Source organism: Dipteris shenzhenensis, chromosome 32 (genome assembly GCF_047967505.1).
Source record: "Dipteris shenzhenensis isolate YYH24624 ecotype China chromosome 32, Dip_SZ_1.0, whole genome shotgun sequence".
NCBI classification, from domain to species: Eukaryota; Viridiplantae; Streptophyta; class Polypodiopsida; order Gleicheniales; family Dipteridaceae; genus Dipteris; species Dipteris shenzhenensis.
In genome coordinates, this window is record NC_141627.1 from 21,415,952 (window position 1) to 21,442,516 (window position 26,565).

Consider the following 26,565-nt stretch of genomic DNA (forward strand, 5'->3'; position numbering starts at 1 on the left):
AAAGTTATCTCCCAGATACTATGGCCCTTTTAGGGTTACGGAAAGAATAAATGAGGTTGCATACAGGTTGTCATTACCAGAGCATTGGAGGATTCACAATGCATTCCATGTGAGTCTTCTAAAGAAATTCCAGCGACCAGAGCCTACAAAACCAGTATCAGAAGATCCACCAGAAGTGGATGAGCTGGAGGAGATCCTTCAGCCAGAGCAGATTGTGTACCATACTGTGCGCAAAGGCCCTCAGAAGGTATTCAAGGTCTCATATCCATGCCAACAAAACTTCAGGGCGATCATCTCCTTTGTAATAATTGAACTTGAATGACTTGTCCCCAAGTTTGACCTTTGACTCGGCTTGTCTTCTCTCTTCTTATGCTCCAAAGAAAATGGGCTATGATGCCATTTTCTACCTCTTAAACATGAGGCACGATCCTTTAAGTCAGTGACTTACCCTTAAGTACGAAATCTCGAATGTCTGCACAGCATCTTCATTCGGATAGAGGCCCTAGTTCATGGGAATCGACATGGTTAACTTCATGAGAATGAATCAGCTAGGCTATACTATAGATGTTACTCAATTCATTGGGACTTGGAGGCAGATGTAGCAAATGAACAAACTTGAAACGGACCCAAGGCCATGTAGAAAACAAGTGAGATGAACTCACTCTCGGTAAAAAATGGATTTCTCAGGAGGAAGTAACTGCTCTCCACCTCCAAGAAGAGAATATCATTTGGAGGTGTATATGGACAATTTGAGCTTGAAGTGCGAGCTACCAGAGGATGAATCTTCAAGTGTCAAACAAGAAAGTATGTCATATCTTCCAGCATGTGTATCTCCAAATGTGATGACCCCTTGTACTAAAGCACTATGTGAAATCTCCTTGGACAGAGTACTGGCAAGCACCCGTATAATTACCTTGTAGGTGAGCAAAATACACATATATCTAGATAGTTTAAGAACATGCCCAAACTCATCCTCCAAAAACACAACACGCTCATAAGGTTGAAAACCGTAAATTCCATCACGCATAGTACAGACTAGCTACTATGACTTCCCAATCTGACATCATCAATGCCCAACAGTGAGAGTAGACCATAGTATCAGCATAAGCTCTCACCCTTACAAATCCACACACCCACACATACTTGAGCATCCATTTATACAAAGATCTTCATAGCAAGTTTCTGTCAAAACTCCGAGGTGAAGGGCAGACTCAGCCGTAACAAAGGCTGAAGGAGAAGGTGAGCAAAATACACATTGATTGCTGGCCATCTAAACAAACAAACTGGGGATGTGGTCCTCCAATGATGTGTCTTTCCAGAAGCTGTACTGCAGGGTCTCATGCTGCACTAATGCAGGGCTTAACAGCCCTCACCAACTTAAACAAAATAAGGATTCCCTCCCTACCTGCCCCCAAAACAGGCGCATAATAAAACCTAAACAAATACCCCTGAGCAGGTCTCAGGCAAGCACTGCCCTTATTCAACAATCCTATCACCACCCAAGCCAAGATCCTACCAGTTCTATGAGATTCTGAACCCCTAGAGGACTGCATAGACAATCTTTTATAGCAAGGTTAGGCAGGACATATTTTTAAGTTAATGCTTTATTGAGACAAATCACTCTTGTTTTGCAACATCAACGATGAAACTTTTTGTCTAGTGATACCTCCTGACGGGCAAGAAGTACATGTTCTGCCTCATACTCGACTTGGCCAAGATCCTGCTGCAGCTTCTGCACACCCTCATCCATTCGGCACCTAGCAAAAGTAAGGCATTCAACAATATAGAGATATGATCAATAAGCAAGTACATGCAGATGAAACTCTTTAACCTTCCATAATGGGAAATCATTATGACTTCTATAAGTAAAACTCTCAAGGTGAGGCTAGAAAAATTCAAAAGCATTGACACATTCTAAACTTGGCTAGAAATCAATACAAACTCTCTATAACTATATCTATATCTATAAGAAGCAAAAGCATATTTTGGGACTGGATGACCCTGTTCATGCCTCTGAAACCAGTTGATTGTTGCTGAATGTAGCGATATTGGAACAGATGCTGTACTGGCGTTTGACAAGATCAAATACATATTTGCGTAAAGTCTCCAATTACAAGTGTACCAGAAAGTAAAAATGCCTTATGGAAGCCACTAGCCACTTGAGATACCAAATCGGCCATCCAAGCAAATCAGTAAATCGGCCATCCAAGCAAATCAGTATGGCTAGCGGGTGAGATTTCAGATGCCAGGTCTAGTCTCCCAGAGGATGTTGATGCTCTGCATCCTCACATTGCATTCAACCTCTCCCCTCAACCACACACACACTTTCAATGATGTAAAGCTTGGTTGATGTAAACACCCAGGCTCTCCCCTCAACCTCATGCACAGCTTTGGACAGCGTGATGGCATTGATGGTGGCTTCATGGTTATGGATGCTGGTGGCTTGAAGCAACGAAGTCAAGGCTGATGGTGTAGATTCAAAATGTAGACAGGGATTCTAAATGAAGCCCTATGATGCCACATGGCACTCAAAATAAGGAAAGGTAACAAAAGAGACATGGAAGTAAACCTGCATGCATCATCAGTTTTAAAGGAGGGACAATGTTGGGCAAGGCACCCTAGATTGCAAGGAAGAGGAGCTAGTGCCATATGGCACATCTCCCAATCCCCCTTCACTCTAGCTCCTCCTACCATGTGGCACAACTCTTCCTTAAGATATAGAATAGATGCTATGGGAGATCTCCCATGTGACCCATCCTAGTGGGGAACCCACGTGTTGTTGCAACAGGAAAAAAAAAAGCTCATTTGCGATAAATACCTAAGTAGCATTGATTCGAGCATCTATACAAATTTTAATTGTGAAGGCTAAAACAGTGAGTTGCAACAAAAATGTCACATGCAAGTGGGCACAAAAAATGAATACAACACAATTGAAGATCCTCTTGCTACTTGATTGTTTGTATGCTTGTGCTTGTCTTCACTATAGATGTGTACCCAATTGCCTAGTTGTTCTCATTGTGTGTTTGCCTCTAGTCACTTGTAAATCTACCTCTACTTTTTTGCTTGGAAATGCAGTGGATAGAGTAGTTTATGGCCACCTCTTGCTACGCTTATACTAATCATGTTCCTACCTCCTTGTTCTCTTTTTGTTGTTGCTCTTGATATTGTGCTTGTCATACTACTATATGGGTGAGGTGATGATGAAGGGATTTACCATATGGAAAGATTGATAGGGAAGCCATGTGGACAATCATCTTGATGTGCTTATGCTTTGGGTCATGTTCCTATCCCTTTGTTCTCTCTTTGTTGCTACTCTTGATATTAGGCTTGTCATACTACTATATGAGTGAGAAGATAAAAGGATTTTCCATATGGACAGATCATCGGATTGAATGGGAAGCCACATGGACAGTGCCTTAGTTGCGAGGTAGGCAATTTACTTGACAAAAACATGTAGACCAAAATGCCTTCGCAAGATCCCCTACCTTGAACTTTTTATTCATCTTGAATTCTTTATGGATAAAATCAGTACAAAGGCGTAACCACACTATGTTCTTTTGCAAAAGATTATCGATAGATAACATTGCATGTGTACCTCCTCGAACCTTTTCATAGTGTTGTTTTTTCATAAGCTTTGTTTGCTTGGAAGAAAAAAGTATATGCATGAAATCTCGAAAAGATGAATGAAATACAAAAACCCAGCTATGAGTCTACCAAATGTTACAAAGAATGCAATGGATTCTATTGCATCCAACGTAAAAGAAAACTAAGGTCTACAATATGGAAAACCACCAAAGCTATCCGGAGCATTTTGTGCCCTTCCTTCGTGTAAGTTCAAGGATAATTGAAACAATGTAAATGAAAACTCTTCAATATGGACTTGATTTGTCCGCCCAAACTTGCCATTCTACTGGAACTTTCCCTAGCTGTAGTACACCAAGACACAAATCTAGCTTTGAAACAAAATGCAGAGCACACTTTCAATAACAAAATGAGAAAAATGTGAGAACCACGCAAGAGAGGGGATCTCCTCTTTCTCCTTTTTAATCCATGCTAGTTCCTTTCTCCTTGTGTCATCATCTTGGGGTAAAGACAAAGGCATGACTGTGACAGCACTTCGACTGCAAGCTACCCATGAAGGGATGAGCCACAAAGCCAATGAAGCTCCCATGGAAAAAAAACAATAGGAAAAGTATAACGCTTCTTACCTTCTTCAGAAGGAGGAAGACTTTTTGAGAAAGAATAGGATAAATCCAACCTTAATCGAATGAAGGAAGACTTTCTTGAATTCCTCGACGAAAGCTTGGGCGTTTTTGCATGCAAAGGGCATCCTTTCGTCCCAACTTTTGCATTGTCTGGTGTCTTTGTAGGCTCCTTGTTAGTGCTATAAACAACTGAATTGCTCAGTTGGTAAGATCAATGGAGGTCTTGCCATAAGCTTGAGGCTCCCATCGCTCAATGTTGGCACTTACACACAAAGCCTTATGGGTAGAAAGGAAGAACCTACTGTATATCTCATGAAGAGGATTGGGGGCTTCTCCTAGTATTTGCATAACATCTGGGTTCTACTGCTGCAAATTATTTTAGCACTGGCGATCTTGCAAGTGTCGTTCTGGCCTTCATTGCAATGTTGGCAGCAACAATTGTCTGTATAATCCGCGGCAAGGCCACAGCACTGGGGAGATTATCAATTACATGTCTATCGATGGTTGAAGGAAAAAACACAAATACCTCTGGCAGGAGGCGGAACGTAGTTGAGAGCTCGCAGTGAGTAAGAGGAGCCAAAACCACCTGAAGCACAAACCGAAAAGATGCCAGAGCTGAAAATTTAGATGCGATAGGCGATCAGAGTCCTTGAATCCTATCTTCGGAGTTTCCTTTGGCAATAGTCATGCATAAAAAAGCAACGCTCTATTGACCTACATGACATAGGATAAAGAATTTTGGCGGAGCAGTCACATCGAAATCGAGAAAAAGCTCCTTGATTTTAGCTCAAGAAGAAAAAATAAAATGAGGAGGAAATGAAGCGGGAGGAGGAGGGCAAGCAAGAGAAGAGGGAAATGGAGGAAGAGATGAGAGAAGCGATCAAGGGGGCTTCCATGGAAGGAAAGAGGAAGGTTGCAGCTGCGCACGGTAAGTCTTGTAACGCCAGCTCCAACCGAAACATTTCTCTCCAACTCTCTTCTACTCTACCTCCCCTTGTGTAGCCTTGGCCACTCCAACTCTCGCCATAAAGAGTAGAAGAGTAGAAGTAGAAGACTTCAAGATTTGTTACAACAAGAGGATCTTTTGTGAAAAAGACTATATCTAGCCACTTGGCTTAAACATTTTTCTTAACACATCACAAAACTAGGGGTTTCAAAATTTGAAGGTTTTCCCTCAAATTTTGCTGATTTTTTTGGTAAAATATAACTAAATTGCCTAAAACTTTGCAGATTTTACAAAATTGAGGAAATATTTTTTACGGGTGAAAATGAAAATGTTGCAGGTTCATTGTATATAGTTTGCAGGTTTCCTGTGAACACTACACCAAAGCCCCTCCCCCAAGCCTAGGCACGGGTGCTTCCACACCTCCATAGTCACCACCTCAAAATGCATTTAAGGAAGATTTCACAAACGGGCACCAGACATTGGACCATGGGCCTTACATGTCCACAACGGCGGCTAAGGGGGAGCTTGGGCATGAGCACTTTCACAAATGGCGTCAGACAAACATATAAATTTAGCTATATCAGCAAATGAGAAGTGGCCAAGGCAAATTCTCTACTCTCCAAATTTTTTTGGGCGCCCTTGGATTGTTGCCCAAGAAAAATCATTTGCCCAAGCTTTATTGGGATGCCACATAAGCATGTCTGTGCCCATTTGTAAAACCATTTGAGGGCGGACAATTGAAATGGTAGCATGCTATTCATGGATATCATTTTTGCTACGACATCCGCACTCGTGTGTGAATCCTACCTAATGTTTTGAAGAAGAAATCCCTACCCAAGCCCTTGGGGCTGGGAGTCTTGGTAGTCCAAGTTTGGCACATTGCGTGATTTTAGTGGCCAATTGGGCCTTCCCATCTAACGAAATGCCCCTGCATTTTTGGCTGGCGTGTGGGCAAGCTAGCAGTGTGTAAACAGCCTTAGTTAGAGAGTGGAAGGTGAAAACTTAAACTTATGTAGGTTTTAAGAGCCAAGTGGCTTAGTTAGAGAGTGGAGGGTGAAAACTTAAACTTCTTGAAGGTTTTAAGGGCCATTTCATACCCTTCCGCCTGCAAATTGGCGAGGATGCAATGACCACCAATGGATATGCCCACCTGTTCCTGCAAGGCTTCACACCTATCCGCCCAGTCGGAGCAAAAGAATGATATGGAATCCAAGTCACGCCCCGACACGGAAAAGATTTCGAGCGGCCTCAATGCGCCACCTAAGAAAGCCTCTGCACAATTCGATCTGATCACATTGCGAGCCAGGACTTGAACCTAGCACCCCCTAGTCGCAAGTCTAACAGCTTTACCATCCCTTTTGGTGTAAGACATAGACAACATTTATTACTCAAGCATCCGCCTGCATGTGAATAGGGATGAAGATAGACAGGGTAGTTTTCTCCAAATGGAAGCCGGACATGCATTTTGGGGCCCTCACCTAGATGTGAAACCACCCTAAGTAACAATATGTTTGTCTATAATCTATAAAGGATGGACAACTTTTGTTGCTTTTACGATGCCATAGGTAAAGTTAATGCATCTGTGTTTCCATGAAACAACTTAATATACACAAACAAGCATGAAGCTTTAGAATCCTCAAGTATAAGTAATAGATACTGGTAATCATAATTATCATAGTGAACCACCTTTTTTGTGGAAGACCTTTTCACTATCATTATGATGATGAAAGTATCGGACATGGACGATATTTTGTTTTTTTAAAGAGTATAAAGTGAGCAAGCTCCCAATAATCACATGATGTTATTGGTGTGTTTGTCCATATCTTTTCTTTGCAAGAGATTGTACTTTATTTGATGTAATGTTCAGTTGGGTGTTGCTGATTGTCGCCCACACAGCGGTTTTGTTAAACATCAGCTATCAGAGAGTTAAAAGGAATTAGTTCACCTTTTGTTTGCGGTTCTCTATAGAGCTATAAATAAATATGATTTCATATGCACCTTACCTTCCATCCAAGTGGTGATGGAACATATGTTAAAGGTAGTGTTCCACAAAGCATATTGAACTCTAGAATCTAGCTATTAAGCATGTCAAACAAATAATACAACTATATTCTATAGAGTAATGGGCTTTAAATCTATTGCATGTGCTGATAAAGAATGAGTGTTTAATGTCATTATATAATATTATGGTGGGTTTCTTGTAAATCTTATATTTGTAAGATTGAAAATTGCATGAGGATGCTGTTAATAGCCATTTACATTCTTGTTCTACGGTGTTATCTACTTGGAAGTTTGAAGTTTTCAACGATGATAGTAGATATAAGTTTTCTTTTGATCATATGCATGAGAGTGCAGTGTATGTTAGATCATGTTTATTAGCTACTTTTTCTAGAGTTTAACCCTTGTGAATGATGTATTGTATGAGCTACATCACGTTGTATTGGAAATTGCTTTCTTGTTACTTTATTTGTGTTGTGGTGCCCTATTTGTATTCTTTTGAGATGGGAAAGATGCATATCCAATTATGTTGTATTTGATTTGTATATTTAAGCTTGTATTTTGAGCTCGTGTAGTTGGGCCCAAACGTGGGTGGAGGAACTGTATCCAAATGATTGGATTATTGGAGGAACTGTAACCAAACCAAATGATTGGAGGAACTGTATCCAAACGATTGGATTATTGATGTCTATTATTGTTGCACCACAGAAGTAGCCATCCACTCCATTGACTAGTCCATCTATTGTATCATAATCACCTGCACATAGTTCTACTAACATTGATGGCTTTAGTTTGAGTGTTGTGTATAAACAACTGTTTTATTTGGATTATTTGGTAATGTTATGTTTGTTTTGCAACGAGTGTCGTAAAAGTCTTTTGCTTTAAAAATGTAAATTTCACCTGGTGTTTTTTGAAAAATGAAATTATTGTGTTGATTTGTAGCCTTTTGAGTATAGAACAAGTGTAGTATTGTCAAGTCATCGGCAGGTTTGCAAAAACACGCTTGGTTTATGGCATCAATTTGTTGCTATGTTTGCTTGTCCTTTTGGAAGTTGTTTAAGATATTTATAAACTCAATATCAGTTTGGCGTGTAACTTGTGAGAGTTCATAGTATTTGAAATTATGTGTCCAAATGTTTGCAGGTAGTATATCTTGTTGTGCAAATATCCATTTATCACTTATTAGTTATATTGCTAGTCAATTTCCCATTTTGTTTTGTTTTGAGCGTAGGTTAAGGCACTAAGAGGCCGTCCCCATACCATTGCTAGTTGCGATGCAGGGCCGTCTTTGCAGGAGGCTTGTCAGAGGGCCTCCAAACCTTGAAGATCATCCCCATACAAAACTTCTTAACGTTGCCAAAACCGGTTCACAGCCGCTGCGGGATACAATTGGCCCCCCCTCACTGCAATTAACAGATACTCTGCCCCCATTTGAAGAGTGGCTCTAGCCCATTCGTATCTTATGTAGTGGGTGTGGCTGGTTGCAGAGGTGCCTATGGGAACTGGCTCATTTAATGCAAAGCCGCCCTAGGAAGCTCGTGCGGGGGCCTATGGGGAAGGCCTCTAGCACCCACCACTCGAGACACGAGAACCCAAGGATCAGGTTGAGAATATGACTAGCGGTAGACTCAAGAGATGATGATGATGATACTGATGATGATGATGATGATGATACTGATGATGATAATGAGAAGTATCAATACCTGCAGAGCCGTCGGAAGCTTCAATCCGCTGTCACAACGAATCGGCTGTACGGTTCTTCCAATTTACTCATTAGCTTCGACCATTTTGATAGCTTCGAGCTCCTCGATCTCTCCTCGCAAACAACGACGCAATTGCACCATCTAGGCAGCCTCGGAGATATGGCGTGGCCGCTGTGGACAGTTCATGGGAGGGGAGCTGACGAAGGACAAAGAGAATTTGTATCAAATCTTTGCACGAGAGTATATGCACTCTGAGGAGGCTCCAAGGCAGCGCGAGACAAAAGAAAGGCCGCTTGGATGCATGCTAACGAATATTTCTTCCACAAAATGCAGATTTGGAGATATCCAAGATTTTATGTGGATAAAGAGCTGCTCAATCGGGTGAGCAAGTTTATATACTACTCGTAGACCTAGCTAGCTAAGACCAATCAAAGGGTTTGTGGAGGTCAATTCTAAGCAACAGAATTGATTAAGTGCTTAATCTGCGAAAAACCACAAACAAGAGGGACAAGAGGAGATATGAATATTCTTGGTGCAACATGATGCACAAGGTATGATACGAGCAAAGTAGCAATAATTTTGTGTCTCATACTGTTTTGAAAATTACCCATTAGCGGGGGGGGGTCAAGAAGCTCACTTGCTGTATATGTATTAACTTATGGTGTATCTTAAAGCTCGTCATTCTTTTAGAGTTGAAACCGACTCTGCCACTTGGATCAATAGAATATATCATATAATTGGATCATATAGCAATGGGATTGTCATATGTGGCACATCATCAAATGTCCTGTGTCACTTCAGGGTACTCTAATATTGAGAAGTCTAGGCACTTGTAGTGCCTATGAAGGAAGTCATGAAGCTCCAGCTATGTGTATGACATGTGTCCTCTTCTAGAACATGACTGTTATTGAAAATCGTCCTAAGGCTTTCATGAAATATACAGGGGTCTAGTCACTGGATTACTAGCTGTCCGAGTTGGTCCTCCAGACCATCAAAGCTTGGTCCTCCAGTCTATCATAGGTTGGCCCTCCAGTCTATCATCCCTCTTATTGTTATCTGTGTTAAAGCATCCTGAGTGTGCCCTGGTTAATCTTCACAACATACTTTCTGATCATTAATGGACGGTTACCCTCAGCACTAATGCACACAAATCTGGCCTTGGAAGCTGATGTGGATTGCCTGGAGGTTTACCTAAAGACAAAAGAATGGGCTGAATGTAAGCATCATGTCATGGGTGGGGATATGTCCCCACACATTATCGCGAGACACATTGTCCCCTGAAATTGTTGCATCATTCGAAGGTCACACAGAGGTTAGAACAAGTCGTCTTGTTGGACATGAATGTTGAGGCTTCATCAATGACTAGCCGGTACGGGGTTGTGATGGAAACTGAAATCAGTGTTCTACTGCAATAATAACCTTATTTGGTTTGGAATGTGTTTGCAGGATCTGGACCTTAAATGCTGTCCAGGCATCAGAGTAGTGGCCCCTCTAGGATCTTGTGTGCATTTACCGAAGGGAGCATGCCAGGAGAGGGATCGTATGAAACTGGTAGGAATTTGAGAAGGCTTTCTAAGGAAGGGAAACTGATGCAGGCAGGGCAATGTCTGGATGCTATGGGCCATCAAGGTATTCGTGCATCTGCCAGTGACTATGTGCATGTGTTGCAGGGATGCATAAACATGAAAGATTTGGCAGAAGGAAATCAGGTTCATGCTCACATGATAAAAAATGGTGTACAAAACATCTCCCTAGGGCTGGCGCTTATCATTCTGTATGTGAAATGTGGAAGTATGGAGGATGCTCACCTATTATTCAGTAAGGTTCATAAAAGAGATGTGTTCATCTGGACCAATATGATTTCTGGGTATGCCAGAAAGGGTCGTGCTTGGGAAGCTATAGAACTGTTTTGGAAGATGGGATTGGAAGGTGTGAGGCCAGATCAAGTAACGTTCTTGAGTGTTCTCAAGGCATGTACAAACCTAAAATCCCTAAGGATGTGCAAAACACTTCATAAAAGCATATTTGAAGCTGGATTAGAATTGGATGTCTTTTTGGGCAGCTCCCTTATTGATACATACTCCAAATGTGGAAGCTTAGAGGATGCACACTCAGTTTTTGAAAAATTATCTAATCGCAATGTCATCTCATGGAGTGCCATGATTGCTGGTTTTGTTTTGCATGGGCAAACTGAGGTCGCATTGAAGCTATTTTTTAAAATGGAACTGGAAGGTGTGGAGCCAAATACAGTCACCTTCATTAATATCCTCAAGGGGTGCATCAACATGGCAGCACTAGATCAGGGCAGGCAAATCCATTCCCTCATTAGGAAAAGAGGATATGATGCAGACATTTGTGTGGCCAGCACCCTTGTTGATATGTATGCCAAATGTGGGAGCATAGTTGAGGCACGCAAAGTCTTTGATAGAATGCCAAAACGTAATGTTGTCTCATGGAATGCAATAATTTCTGGTTATGCTCAGAGTGGACAGGCAGATGAGGCTCTAGATTTGTTTCACCTGTTGAAAGGGGAAGGTGTGAAGCCAGACCAGCTTGTATTGGTCAGTGTAATGAATGCATGTGCTACAGTTGCCGCCTTAAAAGAGGGAAAGCAAGTTCATGCATTCATCGTACAAAGTGGATTTGAATCTAACATCTTTGTGGGGACTGCCATTGTGGATATGTATGCGAAATGTGGGATTATGAAAGATGCAAAGGTTGTTTTTGACAACATGCAAGAACATGATGTGGTATCATGGAGTGCAATGCTTGGAGGTTATGCCATGTGTGGGCTTGCAAATGAGGCTTTTGTATCGTTCCAGCAAATGAAAAATGCTGATGTCAAACCAGATTCATTTACTTTTGTCAGCATCTTGAACGCCTGTGCCAGCGTGGCAGCCCTTCAAGAGGGAAAGCAGATCCATTCCCTCATTCTGAAGAATGGTTATGAATCAGATGTTTTTGTTGGCAGTAGTCTGATTGGTATGTATGCGAATTCTGGAAGTATATCAAGTGCGGAGAAGGTATTTCATACTCAGTTGAAACAAAACCTGGTCTTGTGGAATGCAATGATTACAGCATATGTGCAGCATAATTATAACGAAAAGGCATTTATTCTGTTCAAGCATTTGCAAATGGAATGCATGAAGCCAAATGCAGTAACATTTGTCAGCGCTTTGAAAGCATGTGCCAGCCTGATGACCCTGGAATATGGCAAGCAGATTCATGTTACCATATTGGGTACTCGATTGGAGTGGGAGCTCTTTGTACTGAATGGTTTGGTTGATATGTACGCAAAATGTGGGAGGTTAGATGTTGCACAACAATTGTTTGATAATGCGCCTAACAAAAATGTGATCTCATGGAACACAATTATTACAGGCTATGCCCAGCATGGATGTGCTGAAGATGCTTTAAACCTTTTTTGTATTATGAAGGACAAATGCATGGCACCAGATGATGTAACTTTTGTAAATATTCTCAAGGCATGTGCCAACCTAGCAGCCTTGGAACGAGGCAAGCAGATTCATATGCTCATAATGGTGAGCAGATGTCAATATGATGTCCTCGTTTATAACTCATTGGTTGATATGTATGCCAAAAGTGGAACCATCGAGGATGCAAGGCAGGTGTTTGACAAAATGCTTGAACGAAATGTGGTTTCTTATAATGTTATGATTGTTGGTTATGCCCAGCATGGGAAGGCTGAGGAGGCTGTTAACCTTTTCTGGGAAATGCAACATGAAAGTATCAAACCAAATTACATTACCTTTGTCGGTGTGCTTTCTGCATGTAGCCACGTTGGGCTAGTCCAAGAAGGTCATTTCTACTTTGAATCCATGAGTCAAGAACATGGTATCATTCCGATGTCAGAGCATTATGCATGTATGGTCGGCCTTCTTGGTCGATCTGGGAACCTGGAAGAGGCAGAGAGTCTGGTAAAGGGAATGCCTTTTCAACCTACTGCTGTGGTTTGGAAGGCATTCCTCAGTTCCTGCAGATTTAATGGTGATTTGGATGTAGCAAAATCTGCTGCAGAAAACATTATCAAACTGGCACCAGAGAGTTCTGCACCCTTTGTGCTGCTATCAGGTATCTTTGCGTTGGCTGGCGAGTCTCAAATGCTAGTTTAGACAGGCTGCACTCTCATGCAGAGTGGGATCGGAGATAGAATCGATGATGGACTGTACAGCTGGTGAAGGATAAAGATGCAGGGATATATCCCTTAGAAAGGACTATAGGAAACCAAACCTACAGTAAACAAGCATGGATTAGACAGAATTTAGAAGAAAGTAGGGATGTAGATCACGACTGCTATCTGATTTCTAGTGGAAGAGCAGAGAGAAGACATGCAAAGCATGTCTGTTTGAATGCCTGGAAAATTACTCCTACGGACAAGTAGCAGTGATCTCTGGCCTGGAAAAAATCTAGTGGTGGAGGGGTATAAAAGTCTTTAGCTGAAGCTCCAAGTTTTACTCCAACCTCAGGACTTGTTACCTGCATTCATCTAGCAATAGACACCCAATTAGTTATAACTTAGCTGCCTTACTGTGACTCCGAGTGTTGTAGGTCTTGACTGCTTGGTACTGCACGAGTAGAACGAGGAAACTGCTGAAGAGAAAAAACAAATGTTTTGTATGCAAAATTGGAAACTTAAAGTAAAAGGGTGTTATTAATTTTCACGAACTGGAACAGTACAAATAGACGAGAACTTTCAAATAAGGGGCAGCTCGTGCAATTCAGGGACAAATTCATTCAACCAGGTAGCAAGAAGGCACACCAAAGGACAAAATCAAAGGACTGAAATGTCCGGTAGACTATATCTCCATCTATGGTAAGGGACATGGCTCATGCAGACATACCCGTAGAGCAGTCAAGGAACCTAGTAAGGGATCGCATCATTATACTGTTTGTTGGGCATACAGTTAGAACAAGGAATATGTGTTTTTGACTAAAGTCGATTGATCAAAGTACGAAGACCTGCGGAGATTTGTATCGAAGTAATAGTCAAATGGACAGGTGGCATTGGTTTAGACCAGATGGGGTTGACTATGAATTGGGAAGCTGCCTAGCTGTAGTTCACTGCAAAACAGTAGTGATAAGACTCCTAGTGGAAGGACATGGATTTTAGCATGGATTCTCCTCCCCCCAATATGATGAGGGGTTCCTAGTAGCGAGCATGTTGTGGATAATGTAGAATGGATGCCTCCTAGTTTCTTCAACCGTTCCAGTTCCAAAATCATTGTTGCAGACATGATGAATGGCATGGAGCCGACCAACATTATAGACATCGAAGATATGGTTCAAGTGGTTTTAGTGGGTGGAAATTTAGTGAGACAACATGCCAAGGAGATTTTAGACTTAAAAGTCACAAGGTTCTCAGAAGATAGAGCCTATCCTATGTTAGTACTCGTGCATATGACTCGTGCATATGTGGTTGAAGTGATGAAGTGGGCAATTGACACCCCATTCATCAATTGCCTCCAAATGTTGCTCATAATCGATGTCATGCTAAAAGAAGGTGTAGGGAATCGGTGCCAGGATCCAATTCGCGGGAGCAAACCGGGGCGACAAACGATCTGCCGGAGGTCAGTTTTCGAAAGGCGGAGGTTGGCAGACACGCGTAGAGTTTTTATGGGTCACATCGGCAGCTGTTGGAATTCACGTTTTTTAATTTTGGTGGGGTGAGACACATGGTGGGTGTGGTAGTGTTAGATCGAAGGACAATCTAACGGCTTGAGAACCCGCGTTTGCCACCCTAGTGTGCTTCCTTCATTGATGTAAGGGCTGTTATGTGGTGCTCATCGCAAACCGTCGATCTGCAAGTCTTTTATTAGAGCCTGTCGATTTTGGATCATGGACCCGGTGAATCCAACGGCTGGGATCTTGTTTCCATCCACCGCAGCTGTGGTCTATATTGATAGGGTCTTACCTTTCGGTAATCCACAAGTACCTGGGTATCATCAATCCAGTTCGATATCGACAGGTCACAACAATTACTCAAAGTGCATCTTAGGGATCGAAAATAAAGGATTGGCTTTAACTTGGTGGCACTATGGATCAGATAGTTCAGAGGACTGACCTCCAGTTAGGGAAAAGCCTCAGGAGCAAGCTACCAGAGAAGGTGCTCGACCATCTGAGGCGTTTGAGAGATGCAAAGCGAAACGGCAAGGGACCATTTCATGAGCAGGAAACACATGAAAAGCCCAACCGATGATGGCATCGATCATCAAACGGTCCTGATCGAGGCGCTCAAGTGAGTTTGAATTTTGAATCTCCTTGACTATCGCAACTTGAAGCAAGGATTCCCGCTTCTCTAATCATTAGTCTAGATGATTTTCCACAGTTCCCACACCCAAAATCTGTGCTCCTTGTGGATGGGGCTTTCTTGACGCTAGGCATTCCTCTCCAGGTTATAGCTTTTTTGGGAGCACACGAGGATGCCTTGGTTTTGGATGGGTTATTTCTTCAGAGGATATTCTATTGGGCTTGTCTTTTCAGCCTGTCAGGATCATAGGCTTTTTGGATTAGGGCAAGGACTCTGCATGGCATATTGATCCGAGCCCACGTCTCTCTTTTTCGAGTTCTTGGAGGTCGGGGCTCTCTGGAGGAATGCGGATAAAGTTTCTCAAGTGGGACCCAGGAGAGTGGGAATGGATTGTTGGAGGGAGCCTTCCTTTTTTTGCTTACACGGTTAGTAATGCCAAGAGGTTCCATATTAGTTGTAGAGGTTGGAGACCTTCCAGGGCCCCTCATTGGGAGAGCTATCAGGTTTCTGCTGATTTGCAGAGGGTCTTCTAGCGGAGGCTTTGGAGATCCTGAAGAAATAGAAAGGTCACTCTATTTTTCTGGCTTTCTATTCATGGAGGGATTGCAGTGAACAGGTGGAGGTATAGATTTGGGGCAGACCCCTCTTGTCCTAGGTGCTCGTCTGATGATGAGTCGATTCATCAGTGTCTATGGGACTGTAGGCATGCGAGAGCCATTTGGATGGGAATTGCCAGGGTCCTCAGTACTTTTGCTCCTTCTCATTTCTTCATGACGTGGGGATCAGTGGCTTGGCTCTCCCTATCAGGGCCTCAGATCTTCTCTGAGTGGCTAGATGCTTCTTGGGCCATATCGATTCGACGTCCCCTAGTCGACGAGACTTGCTCCCTTGAGAATGTGCCTATCTCCCGCTATAGACCAGTACATGCTGTTGGGGATACAACTTGGGAGATACTGGCTAGCATCACTGCTTGGCATATTTGGAGGGCTAGATGCACAGAGGCCTTAGATCTCAGGTCCATCCCTCGCACACCTTGGCCAGTATTTGGGTTGACACCGTTCACACACTGATGGCCAGTTGGGCGAGCATGCAGGGTTCTTCCCAGGCAGCCTCAACGAGGAGGGTTATATTCCTTAGGGAATGGAAGGGTTCCCCCTTTTTCTTAGAGACTACAACAAGGTTGAGGTGGCACTTTTAACCTCAACCTTGGTTTCTTTCCAGCTCATTCTGAGTTTTCTGTTCCCTATTTCAGGGGGGTTTCCTCATGCACAGCATGATGTATTTTTGCTTTGAGCTTGCTCACGCGGGTTTTTTCATACTTAATAGAAGTCTTTTTCATGGAAAAAAAAAAATCCTTGTTGGCATTTGTTCAACAAAATGAGTAGGCAGGAAGGCAAGAGAGGAGTTGAAGACACATCATTTGACGATGATACAGGTAGCGCAAAATCGTTGGATAGTGAATCTCCTCTCAAGAGTGCATTTTCAACTTGGAGGGTATTCAAAGGTCGTAGTGTGCAGTGGTAGAAAAAAACCGCCCTTGAGTGTATTTTGCACTAGCAAAATTTGAAAAAAAATCAACGTGTGCCTAGATTTTGAATATTTTAGTGTAAAAATTGGCAAATGTGTATGTTTTGAGACTAAAAAACCAGCATGACTTGGAGTTTGTCCTTAATTTGACTAGTTGGGTAAAAACTTGTTTCCTAACAGTGGTTGTTGCAGGGACATTTTCAACGAGAAGCAAAGCGGCAGCTAAATTAGAAAAGTTATTTGGTGAAAGAAGTGACTGCTCTCGTTGCCAAGGGAGAAGAATCTTGTTAAAGTGAGGGATGCTTTCTTGATCGTCCTCTAACGGGCCGTCGTCGGCTCAGATTTAATATGATCTGGCTGATTAAAGCATTCTCAGAAAGAGAATGTGGCTCGCCTATTTGCGGCGACTAGATTCCCTGACCCCATATTCCCAGGAATCGAAATTCCTACCTCAAACCATCTCCCCCCAGCCCTCCACATGGGAGAATGGGCCGTGGTTGGCCTTTTTAGGCTGAAAAGTGCCTAGCAAATGGCTTGTTGCCGTCGCTTCACATTTGCCAGACATTTTCCTTCTTGAAAGGGCAACTCCTAGTCCATTCCCTTATACATCTAGCATATAGTCACAAAGGAACTGATAGAGACAATAGTTGCATTTGTGCAAGCATACATTGGCAGATCTGGGACAACGAAATCGTATGCAAAGGAGTTGTAGATCAATCTACATAAGGCACAAATAGACGTAGAGTCGGCCCAGGCCTGAGTGGCCGCAGGTGGAACATGGCACTTTCCCATCACTAGGCTGCAACAGACAACCCAGATGTTCCATATCGTCATGTTGTCTACTGTCTCCCACACTCCGTCCTCTGAAGAAGAGAGGATGGTGTCATGTAGGTGGGTTGCCTATAGGCTGGGGAGACCTCATCGATGTGGAAGACATGGCTCCCCTCTTTCAACCTGGCCATTCCCAAAGTGAAATTTCGTTGTAGACTACACAATCGAGCTAGAAATGTAGGGATCCCTACTGGGCGTTAGGGCAACTCCCTAAACAATGTGGGATCGCCTCAAGAACCCTTTACTGGTAATAGTGACACTGGCCATCTGCCCGCATCTATTCTAGCCAAGAACCTATGGGTAAATCCCTTGTGGGCAACTAGCTTGGAGAAGTAAGAGGTCTTCCGTGGATCATAAGTGCATCTAGAATCTCAATCTAACCTCATGGGACACCAGCTACTCAGCCCAATGCCTCTCTCTCAAGGGAGTCCATGTTTTTGCCTCAAGTTGGAGTCATCGACCTATCCATGTCATGTCAGCCACCCGCTTTGAGTGGCTTACTCTAGGCAGCTAGAACCACTCCTTTGAGTCCCAGTGTACCTCTCACAAGGGTTGCCTTCCCAGAGCCAAAGGTGTCATCGGTATGCATCCCGTTGCAACGTGAAAGGAGGATCTATGAGCTAGTGCTCGTCCAAATGACCCACCACCCTGATCATCATCGAATGAAACGATCTAGGCTCCCATCCCTCGGCCAACGGTTGGAGGATCCCTCCTAGCGCTACTTCGTGGAAGTTGGCTCAGGTCCCTGCCTCACCTAAGCATAATCTTTAGTGGTACTCCTATATGAGAGAACTAGCACATCTAAAGTCGTGCCCGCCACAACTTAGGGATGGCTGCATTGATCTCTCGTGCCCTGCCCCTTGGAGGTAGGAGATGGCCCTTAGCCTTGCCTCGCCTCTGCCAAATCCTGTGTAAGCTCTGCGTCAATAGGGAGCCCTTTCCTATGAGAGGGGCCTTAGAAAAGATCCAGTGGTGAGACTGCTATCACTATCAACCAGTGCGTGGGGTATTCTTGTGAAGCCCTCGCTGTAGGAGGATCTTCTAGGGCTCTGCGCAAAGAGTGAGGCCTCTCACCACTAGCTCGCCTAGAAGGGCTTTGCCCTGCATCTTCGAATGAATGATGACCAAGTCACCACATGCTTGATGCATGATCATTGTCTGCCATGCCACCCTAGCTCTAGTATTCTTTGTACCATCCGAGCGGCCCATAAAAGGTTGTGCACCAAGCGCCTGGGCTTCCCCATCGATCCCCTACGAAAGCACCAGAGAAAGAGGCTGTGCTCATGTCAATGGAGGGGTCATTTAGCTAATCCCCGAAGGTGGGGATAGCTACAAAATCTTTGCATCCAGAAAAAAATGATACTTTGAATACTCCCAGAGCAGAAGGGCTTCAGTAAAGGGAGGAACCTTCTTGAAGCCATTGTCAACTTGTGGGAAGGATGTCAGTATGCCAAGGACACAAACCAGGACATCTACTTTCGGAAAATAGATTTTGACAAGGATTATGACAGATTAGAATGGGATCTCGTCATCTAGACTCTCCAAGATGTTGGGCTAGGGTAGAGTTTTGTTTCCTATGTCAAGATCTTGCTTTCAAATGCTTTAGCCAAAGCCTGTCTAATGATATAACCTTTTCCTCTCTACAGATTAATAAGGCAAGGCTTCCTCTTGCCCCTCTTCTGTTTTATATAGTAGTTGAATCTCTAGGGTGGCTCCTAAGAGATCAAGTTGAAAAAGAGACCTCAAAGGAATAGAGCTCCCCTTTGGGAAGCACTTGGTCACTCAACAATTTGCTAAGGACAGCCAGTACCAATGGAAAAAAAGATTCAAAGCTATATGGGACAAGAGGATACCTGAAACATTTTCTGTGCTCCTTTGTCTAAGCCTTCACAGAGCAGTCTAGACAAACAACAGAGGGCTCAGCATAGGCACACGGGGTGGTCAGAGTAAAAGATGCCCAGGACATAAAGAGGACATCTTTCACCTCTTTGTATCCTGCCCAGTAGCAAGAATGGTCTGGAAAGTGGTCCAGATACAGCTAGGTGAACAGGAGGTGAACCCTTTAAATTGGAAAGCTATCTTACTAGGGGATGCCCTGGAACCAAATAGGATACTTGGATACTTGTTAGAGCACAAGCACAAGCACTATGGTAGATATGGATACTTGTTAGAACACAAGCACTATGGAAGATATGGATCTAAAAAAAACCCTGCAGATTTAACAACCTTCTCATCAATACACAGGAAGTCTTTTGCAACTGGCTGACTAATTTTAGTTCAAAAGATAGCTTGCCTGAGGGGTTCTTGTGGGAAGAGGAAGGCAGGAAAGAAAAGTGAGAGGAGGAGATGGAGGTGGACTCTGGAGGGAAGCTTCCCTCCATCAACCACCAAATCTAGCCTAACATATGAGACTAATGTGACTCCGGTTACAAGATTGCATGAGGTGACTCCGAGTCACCTCAGATACACGCGTACTTTGTTGCATGATGAGGGAGAGATTAACTTTCCCAGGTTCGATTGGGACAAGGAGTTTAGCTCCTCTTTGAACTTTCCTCCACTCCCTAGTCAGAAGGACTTCAGCTATGAAGGGAAAACATGGAGCGACTTGCACGGAGGAGGAGCTGGCAGAGATCCATCCCAAGGACTCTCCCCAAGAGAGCCTACAAGAGGAGATTCGACTAAGAGATCAAGGACCTCTTGGGGGTTTTACAGGATTTTAAGGGAGGATTGTTCACACATCCTTTCACACGCATTTGTGTTAGCGCTCCATTTGATGAGTAACAAGAAGGAGAAAGAGCCTCCTTTGCCAAGTCTGGAGTTCTTCAAACAGCCCTTCACAATGCCAGAGACTCTCAAAGGAACGCAAGGGATCCCCCAAGAGATAGAGAACCACGAAACACCACATCTTGATCCTCAGGTAGCTACCCTAGACAAAGAGATGGAAAGGGAAAGGATGAGTCAAATGTTGAAGCCAAGGAAGACACTAAAGGCAAGAAAAAAGAAGAGGTGCCACAAACCCCATCTGACAGTTGCAATAATTCCACAACAGGATTCTCATATCCCCACGGGGAAACAGGAAGACACTAAAGGCAAGAAAAAAGAAAACCCCATCTGACAGTTCCAATAATTCCACAACAGGATTCTCATATCCCCACGGGGAAACAAGAGCAGACGGTGACCCCAAAGGAGGAACAAAGATGACCATCGACTTGCATAGGCAGACTAGATGGGAAGACCCACTTTTCAGATGCAACTAGACCACCAAACAATCCATCAAAATTTCAGCAAGAGGGCGATGAATCTTTGGATGAGGAAGGCTCATTTCCTAAAGGTAAGGTTGCTGCTTACCTTGATGAAGAGAAGCTCAAAAAGTCAATTGAGGACAAATTGGATAAGGAAAGGCGTAGTTGTATAGTGTAAGACTTTTAAGTAAAGGGTTCTGTAAATGGCTTTTAATTCCCTTCATCATGGATTGTGGACCTTAAGAAACCAACCGCTATGACTGGAATATTGGTCTCATGGCTTTAACTTGGACAGACCAAGGTTCGCTTTTATTCTAGTGTAGGTTGAGCTTCCTGACCTTCCCTTCTCCTTAGTAAATTAGGCTACAAATCTATGTAGAAGCTTGGGATAGATAACAAGTGTTGATTAAAAACAATTCATTAATCCTAGAGGTCACCCTCAGGTTTTGTCAACCTGGATGCAGCTGAAGAGCTCCCAGACACTCTAGTAATTTTCAACATGAATGGGACTCTCTACAGAGAATAGCCCGTAGTATTCAAGAATCTACCTAACTCATGTTTTCTCCACTCACATTGTCAAGCACTGTCCTTTGAAGAGGAACAAGACCAAGCCTGTCAAGGAGCCTGCTCACACTCATCAGCCTTGTAAGACTAAATGGGCTACAAAAGAAAGTCAAAATCAGTAAAAGTAGGAAGAGCCTGACTCAAAGGTAAACAAGCAAATCAAGCCTCATTCTATAAAGGAGAATAACTCCATTCGCCTGGTAACACACAATGCCTATGATGCCTTAATTAACCAAGAAACATAGAAGTGGATACAAGTAAATGAAATGGAAGAAGATGAGGTAAAGCCTAGGTCATCAAAATAATTTGAGAATGACGTCAATCAACAGGATACCGATATGAGTGACTCCTTTGAGGTTGGTGATTCTGAAAAAGAATTTCCTACCCACAATCCTATAATAGAGAAGGAATAAACCTCAAGCTATAGTGCAGAACAAACGAAGAATTTCCTTAGTAAACTCCCCCCCAAAAGCCCTGCCCCCAAGGCTAAAAAGGGTAAAAGTAAAAATGGTAAGTAGCCCAATTTCCTTTCTCACAATGAATGTGTGTGGTCTTACTGACCAATTTAGAAGTAAGGAACTTGCCAGTTGGCTTAAGGAAAATTCTCTCCCCCCAACTTTTCTTGCACTACAAGAAGTGAAAGTCACTGTAAAGAACTTTTCTCACTATAAAGAAGGCATCGCCAACTTTCAACAGGACAGGAATCAGAGATGGGTGGCTTCAAGATGCAATATTAAGAAATGTCTTCTTCACTATAGCTTTAGTTTATGCCCACATGGGTGCACAGGCTAGAAGGATGACTTGGGATTCCGTTAATGTTTGGGGCAGTAATTGTGTGGTTTTAGGGGATTTCAGCATGCTTGAATGTTCAAAGGATAGATGGTTGAGGAAAGGCTCTGTTTTGATAGGCTCTGAACTTCAGGTATGGGAAGAACTTAAAGAACACTTGCAATTAGTGGACATAGGAAAAACAAGAACCTTTACTTGGGTAACAGGAAAATTGGTGAATTGAGAAGAGAGCCTGCTGACTGGACAAAATCTACATCTATCAAGCCATTTTGGATCATTCATTAGAGACTAAGGTCAAAATTTCTCATCATTGACACTATTAGACCACAAAACTATTTTCACTCTGCTAGGTTTTTCTTTCGGAAAAAGGGTTGCTCCTGGTGTAAAGTTGATTCTTCTCTTTCCAATCAGCAATCTGTAAAACCAGAGATTATTAGAATGTGGGTATTGGTATTTTTATCAGCTGACTCTTACTCCCAAGGTGGCAAGATGCAGTGTCAAATGCCCAGAGAATTCTGAAGGATACAAGAAAAAACAGAGCAAGGATCATAACCAAAATAATGGACAAGTTGAGGGAGGAATTGGAAGAAAGAGAAAGAATGCAAGATACTCAGGCCCAACACCAACTTCCTACAAAAAAGGACATCAAATGCTATGTACATATCAGATTACAGAATGCCAAGATTTATTTCAGAGAATGGTGGGCTGGAAAGGGGGACAGACCTACAAGGGAGAATTTTGAGCTCATAAGGAAAAAGAGAGCTTAGCCTCTTTCTTCACAAAAGGCTCTTCCTTTGCTTCTTCAGAGATGAAGAAAGTAAGGAAATACACCTTAAACACTTTAAAGGGTTGCTTAGTACTACTGATCTCATTAATGACAAAATGTTAGAGGCTTGTAGCAGATGTCAGCAAACAAGGCATAAAATGGTATCAAACTTAGACAAGCCAAAGCTTAACACTGAACTATCACCACAAGAAGGGGAAGAGAGGAAGGGGAAAGAGGGAGGAAAGGGGGGAGAAAGAGGAGAGGGAGGAAATTTCGTTTTCTATCCCAAGCCCCTCTCTTCTCCATGCCCTCCTCCTCCTCCCCTTCTTTTCCTCTTGCATGTAGAAAATAAGTAAAAAACCCAAAGAAAACAAGATTTTAAAGGAGAGAGAACGGGTACAATCATGCCTAGAACTAGAAATGCAAGCTGTTTGAAGAGTCTCTTGCCTTTCTCCTTGCTGCCTGTAGTGCCTCTGACGTAAGAAGAGGAAGGGAGGTGGTTGCAAAGTTTGAAGGGGAGAGAGTGTGAGGAAAGCTTGGTCTTTGAGTGAGAGAAGTGACGTAGAATAGGGGGTGTAGGTGTTTTTGGTCCCGACAACATCAATATTAGTGTTGATAAAAGCATAAAAATACTAATTATTAAAAAAACAAACTACCATAACCTTTTTTGTTATTTAAATTCAACACTTCATTGATTTGGCAGACAAGCATGCTCTGTCTTTGGTGTTTTGCATTGAAAAGTTTAAGCACTATGTGGCAGGTAGACCCTTTGTCATCATTTCAAGCAATGGACTTGCAAAGCAGGTTTTGAAGTCACAAAATCCCCCTGGCCGGTTGGCTAAGTGGTTGGCAATCCTTTAAGAATATGACTTTTCTTTCAAGATTTTAAAAGGGGGTTGTTTGAATTTTAAGAATTCCTTGATTGATTTGGAGGAATGTCTCGATGTAAACCTTGTATCAGCCATAGAAGTAAATGATCCATGGTATGAAAGCATTTACAGGTTTTTGGCTACTTTTGCTTTTCCTCCTGATAGCACCACTTATGAGAGGAAGAAGATCCACAAAGATAGCGTGCTAAACCGTCTTTGATGGGGTGTTGTACTGACAAGGCATGGATGGAGTATTGAGGAGGGCTATTGATGTAGATAAAGTGCCTAAAGTGTTGAAACAATACCATGATGGGATTTGTGGTGGACCCTATGTAGCAGAATATACCCCCAAAAAGATTTTACATGCTGGATATTACTGGTTGACTATATTTAAGGATGTTGCTACGTATTGTAGGACCTATGAACCTTGCCAGTTTTTTGGTAGGAAGGATTTGCGGCTTGGGCAACACCACCCTATGACATCCATCCATTTTAGAAGTGGGTGATAGACCTTGTGGGGCCTCTACCAATGACATCCCATAAGAAGAAGTATCTTTTGGTGGCCATAGTATGTCACCAAGTTAATTAAAGCCGTAGTCCTCTCAGCAGCAAATGGTAAGGTAGTCTCTGATCTCATCTTTGAGTGCATATGCACACGATTTGGAACACCCATGGAGATCATGGGAGCCCATTCCTACGGATTGTATGGGTATTAACCATTGCATTTCTAGCATCTATTATCCAACATCCATGGGTCAAGTGGAGTAAAAAAATGGACTCATGTGCAAGTCCATGGGTAGGATGGAAGCTAGACATCATGGTCAGTGGGACCAGAAGGTTACTAAAGCGGTTTGGGTATACAACATCACTCAAAAGACGTCCATTGGACAAAGATGAACATGTAGAAGCTAGGTTGATACAGCTTGAAAATTTAAATGAAACCTGATGACATGCATTGCACCATGCGGAGATTTGAAAGAATCAACAAAAGGCCCGCATGGATGCTAAGATCCACAAGGGCTGAGAGCGACATTTTGGGGAAGGTGATATAGTGTTGTGCTTTGATAGTAGCAGATTGGACCACCAAATGGATAAAAAGTTTTTCCGAGGTGGTGAGGACCACACCAGGTTACCAAACAACATAGAAATTGAACAGTGGAAGTCCATGAGTTACACGACCCACATGGAAAGAAGGTGTTCAACAAGTGACATCTCAATCCCTTCTTTGTGTGTGATTGCCCCAGGCATGGGGTTGCTACATATGCCATGCTTGGAAAGGGGGGAAACTGCTATAGGGAAAAAGTTTATAAAGGAAAATGGTATAAATAAATGCGTGTGTATATGTATATGGCGCTAGTTAAATAAAATATAGTGTGCTAAGGGTCCAAGGTTGAGGTGGCAAGGTAAGTCCATGTGCCATCCTTTCATGTAAGAGGACCCATAGGGGTGTGTTGTACACAGGGCATGGCAGAAATAATATAGTACGATGAGGTGGCAGGGTACCCCCACGTGCCAACCCCCCACATTAGAAAAAAAGAGATCTCATTTTGGGGCCTTTTAGGGTTTGGGAAAAATGTCTCTCAACCAATGAAGAGAAGGCCAACATAACGTAGAAATTCCACCAAAAAAGGCAAAAATATGTAAAAAAAAGCACTCTATGTTGCTACAAGCGTGTGGCATTAATGAGAAGATTTATTTTTTATTCTTTTACGGTTCGCTTGTCCCTATCAAGAGATGTGGATCCAAAATTGAAACAGAGCTCCATTCTCTCTTCGATAAGTATTCTCTCTTCCCGCGTGGTGACTCAAAACAACCATTCACTTTCTCTTGTTCTCAAGTGCCATTCTCTCTTCAACAAGCATTCCTCTACTTTTGCCATGAGCCATTCCATTCTCTCTTCGACAATTATTCCTCATTGCTTTACTGTTGTGATGCTCTTAAACTTTCAAGACAACAAGCTCCTTTCACCTTTTATTCGCTTGTTCTCAGTTTCGTTCAGTTTTGTTAATGTCTAACTATTTTGCTGTGTGCTTCTTTGACTTCGCACATGTATTAGAGTGAGGATTTCAGATGGCAACCAAAAACTTTGCTCGTGCCACTAGGAAACGGTCTATCGCTCTACTTGCCGAAGATGTGGATGTACAAAATATCTCTTTGCCACGAAGACCTACCTTACTAATCTCATGTGTAGAAGTTCCAAATTCCAATAGTGTGATTGTGGATGGTAGCTAGAAAAGGATAGCAGTGGTGAAAGGAGACTGGGTGCTAATGCAACCCAACAAGCGGAGAAAGCAACAATCAACTAACACGTTTTTGGCTTCTTGGAAGGGCAGAGTGAAAGATTTCAAAGTAAAAAAGAAAGGCACAAGATGCGTTAGAGAGGTTCAGATACAACATGTCTACAAGCATCGAGAACTTGTATTACGAGATAATCCTACTTATCTTCCACACCATAGACCCAATTGTAAGTGTATTTGTATAATGAAATAGTTGAAATGAAAGAACTTTTGCTTTCTATGACAGACAGTATCTTTGTTCTGGTTCATATATATATCCCTCATCATACGAAGAGTGGCAACCAATGGAGTGCAGATTGGGATTCTTTGATACTTTACATGGTGCTATTGGGGAGCTACAATACAAAGGTAGAAAATCAACAACACTGGTTGAATCGGGTATATGTTTTTATGATCACTTTTATCAATTGATGGACAATGTTCACTCACACGGTTTATTAAAAAAGCAAGATCTCTCGGCGTGGAATACAGCTGATTGGCCAATCCCTGATGGTAGCATCATAGAATCATATAGAGCCCAACTATTTTCAAAAATACAACATTCCCTGAAACCAAATATT

At 42.7% G+C, this 26,565-nt stretch overlaps 2 protein-coding genes across 4 annotated transcripts in view; one reads left to right on the plus strand and one right to left on the minus strand.

Moving 5' to 3' along the window:
• The window catches only part of LOC147880450 (P53/DNA damage-regulated protein), a 52,216-nt gene extending 46,976 nt beyond the window's left edge, over positions 1-5,240 (minus strand). Inside the window, exons 1-3 of one of the 2 annotated variants that reach the window (XM_087370912.1) lie at positions 5,133-5,240; positions 4,732-4,791; positions 1,667-1,757 (exon numbers count right to left, since the gene is read on the minus strand). In XM_087370912.1, coding sequence (XP_087227038.1) covers positions 1,667-1,757; positions 4,732-4,791; positions 5,133-5,167 — 186 coding nt within the window. In that variant the 5' untranslated portion in view covers positions 5,168-5,240. The other variant, XM_087370913.1, reaches the window with a different exon arrangement.
• Positions 5,241-8,382: 3,142 nt separating this feature from the next.
• Positions 8,383-13,727, plus strand: LOC147880451 (pentatricopeptide repeat-containing protein At4g13650-like). Of its 2 annotated transcripts, none has more exons than XM_087371240.1 (2): positions 8,383-9,403; positions 10,299-13,727. In XM_087371240.1, exon 2 carries the CDS (start codon positions 10,313-10,315, stop codon positions 12,983-12,985), a length of 2,673 nt encoding a protein of 890 aa, XP_087227366.1. In that variant the 5' UTR covers positions 8,383-9,403; positions 10,299-10,312; the 3' UTR covers positions 12,986-13,727. The 2 variants fall into 2 exon arrangements, with proteins under 2 accessions (XP_087227366.1, XP_087227365.1); XM_087371239.1 differs by having other exon boundaries at positions 8,383-9,233.
• The last annotated feature ends 12,838 nt before the right edge of the window (positions 13,728-26,565 follow it).